Source organism: Micropterus dolomieu, unplaced genomic scaffold, assembly GCF_021292245.1.
Source record: "Micropterus dolomieu isolate WLL.071019.BEF.003 ecotype Adirondacks unplaced genomic scaffold, ASM2129224v1 contig_13889, whole genome shotgun sequence".
NCBI classification, from domain to species: Eukaryota; Metazoa; Chordata; class Actinopteri; order Centrarchiformes; family Centrarchidae; genus Micropterus; species Micropterus dolomieu.
Window position 1 is genome coordinate 1 of NW_025742875.1, and position 871 is coordinate 871.

General features: G+C 42.7%; 1 gene segment (V, D, J or C); it reads left to right on the forward strand.

Annotated features, from left to right (window-relative positions):
• Positions 1 to 9: 9 nt before the first annotated feature.
• LOC123966641 lies at positions 10 to 589 on the forward strand (the record flags this gene model as incomplete). The annotated part of the segment is given in 2 exon segments: positions 10 to 158; positions 247 to 589. Coding segments are annotated over 2 exon segments (389 nt in total), but the record flags the coding sequence as incomplete, so codon positions are not given.
• Positions 590 to 871: the final 282 nt, after the last annotated feature.

The window sequence follows — 871 nt, forward strand, 5'->3', positions numbered from 1 at the left end:
AATGTTGAGAGTTCCTCAACAGATGATGAAGAGGAAGGGCCAATGATGTGAAGGCCCAGATCCATCAGAGTATCAATGTTCTTCCTCTCTCTCCTCCCCTCTCACTGCAGACATGAACCACTGGCTGAGAAACATCCTGATTCTGACTCTCTGGCTAGGTAACTCTTTAAACCTACTGATTGTTCTCCTTTAATCAATCATCTTTATTGATCCATCTCTTCCTCTGCATGTTCTCTTCTTCCCCAGAGTGTAAAGGAGAAGACAGAGTGACCCAGCCAGCAGGAGATGTCATTGCTGCTGAAGGAGACACAGTTACACTTGGCTGTACTTTTGAGACGAGTGACCCAGGTCCAACTTTGTTCTGGTACAAACAGGATGGAAACAACAGCCCCAAATTCATACTGAGCCGCGTTCAACAGGATGATGGGAAAACAGAGGAAGAGTTTAAAGAAAGATTTTCATCCACACTGGATTCCACCTCAAGATCAGTTCCTCTGAAGATCCAGAAGCTTCAGCTGTCTGACTCTGCTGTGTACTACTGTGCTCTGCGGCCCACAGTGACAGGAAACACCAAAACTCTGTACAAAAACCTTTGGAGCAAAGACAACAGAATACTCCACAACGTCCACTAGAGGGAGTCACACACTGTTAAACTTCAGTGTGATGATGAAGTCTGGATTTGTTGTACTGGTGATTAAACAAAACAAAACAATGCAGCAGCTTGTGGAAGATATTACAAGTTCTAAAATGTTATTTTAACTCAATTCAGACATAGGATGATAATTAAATATTGTGTGATGGTAGCTGGATGAAATTAGGTGTTTATATAAAGAGAGACTATCAGCAGTCTACCAGCTATCTCTTCACTGCT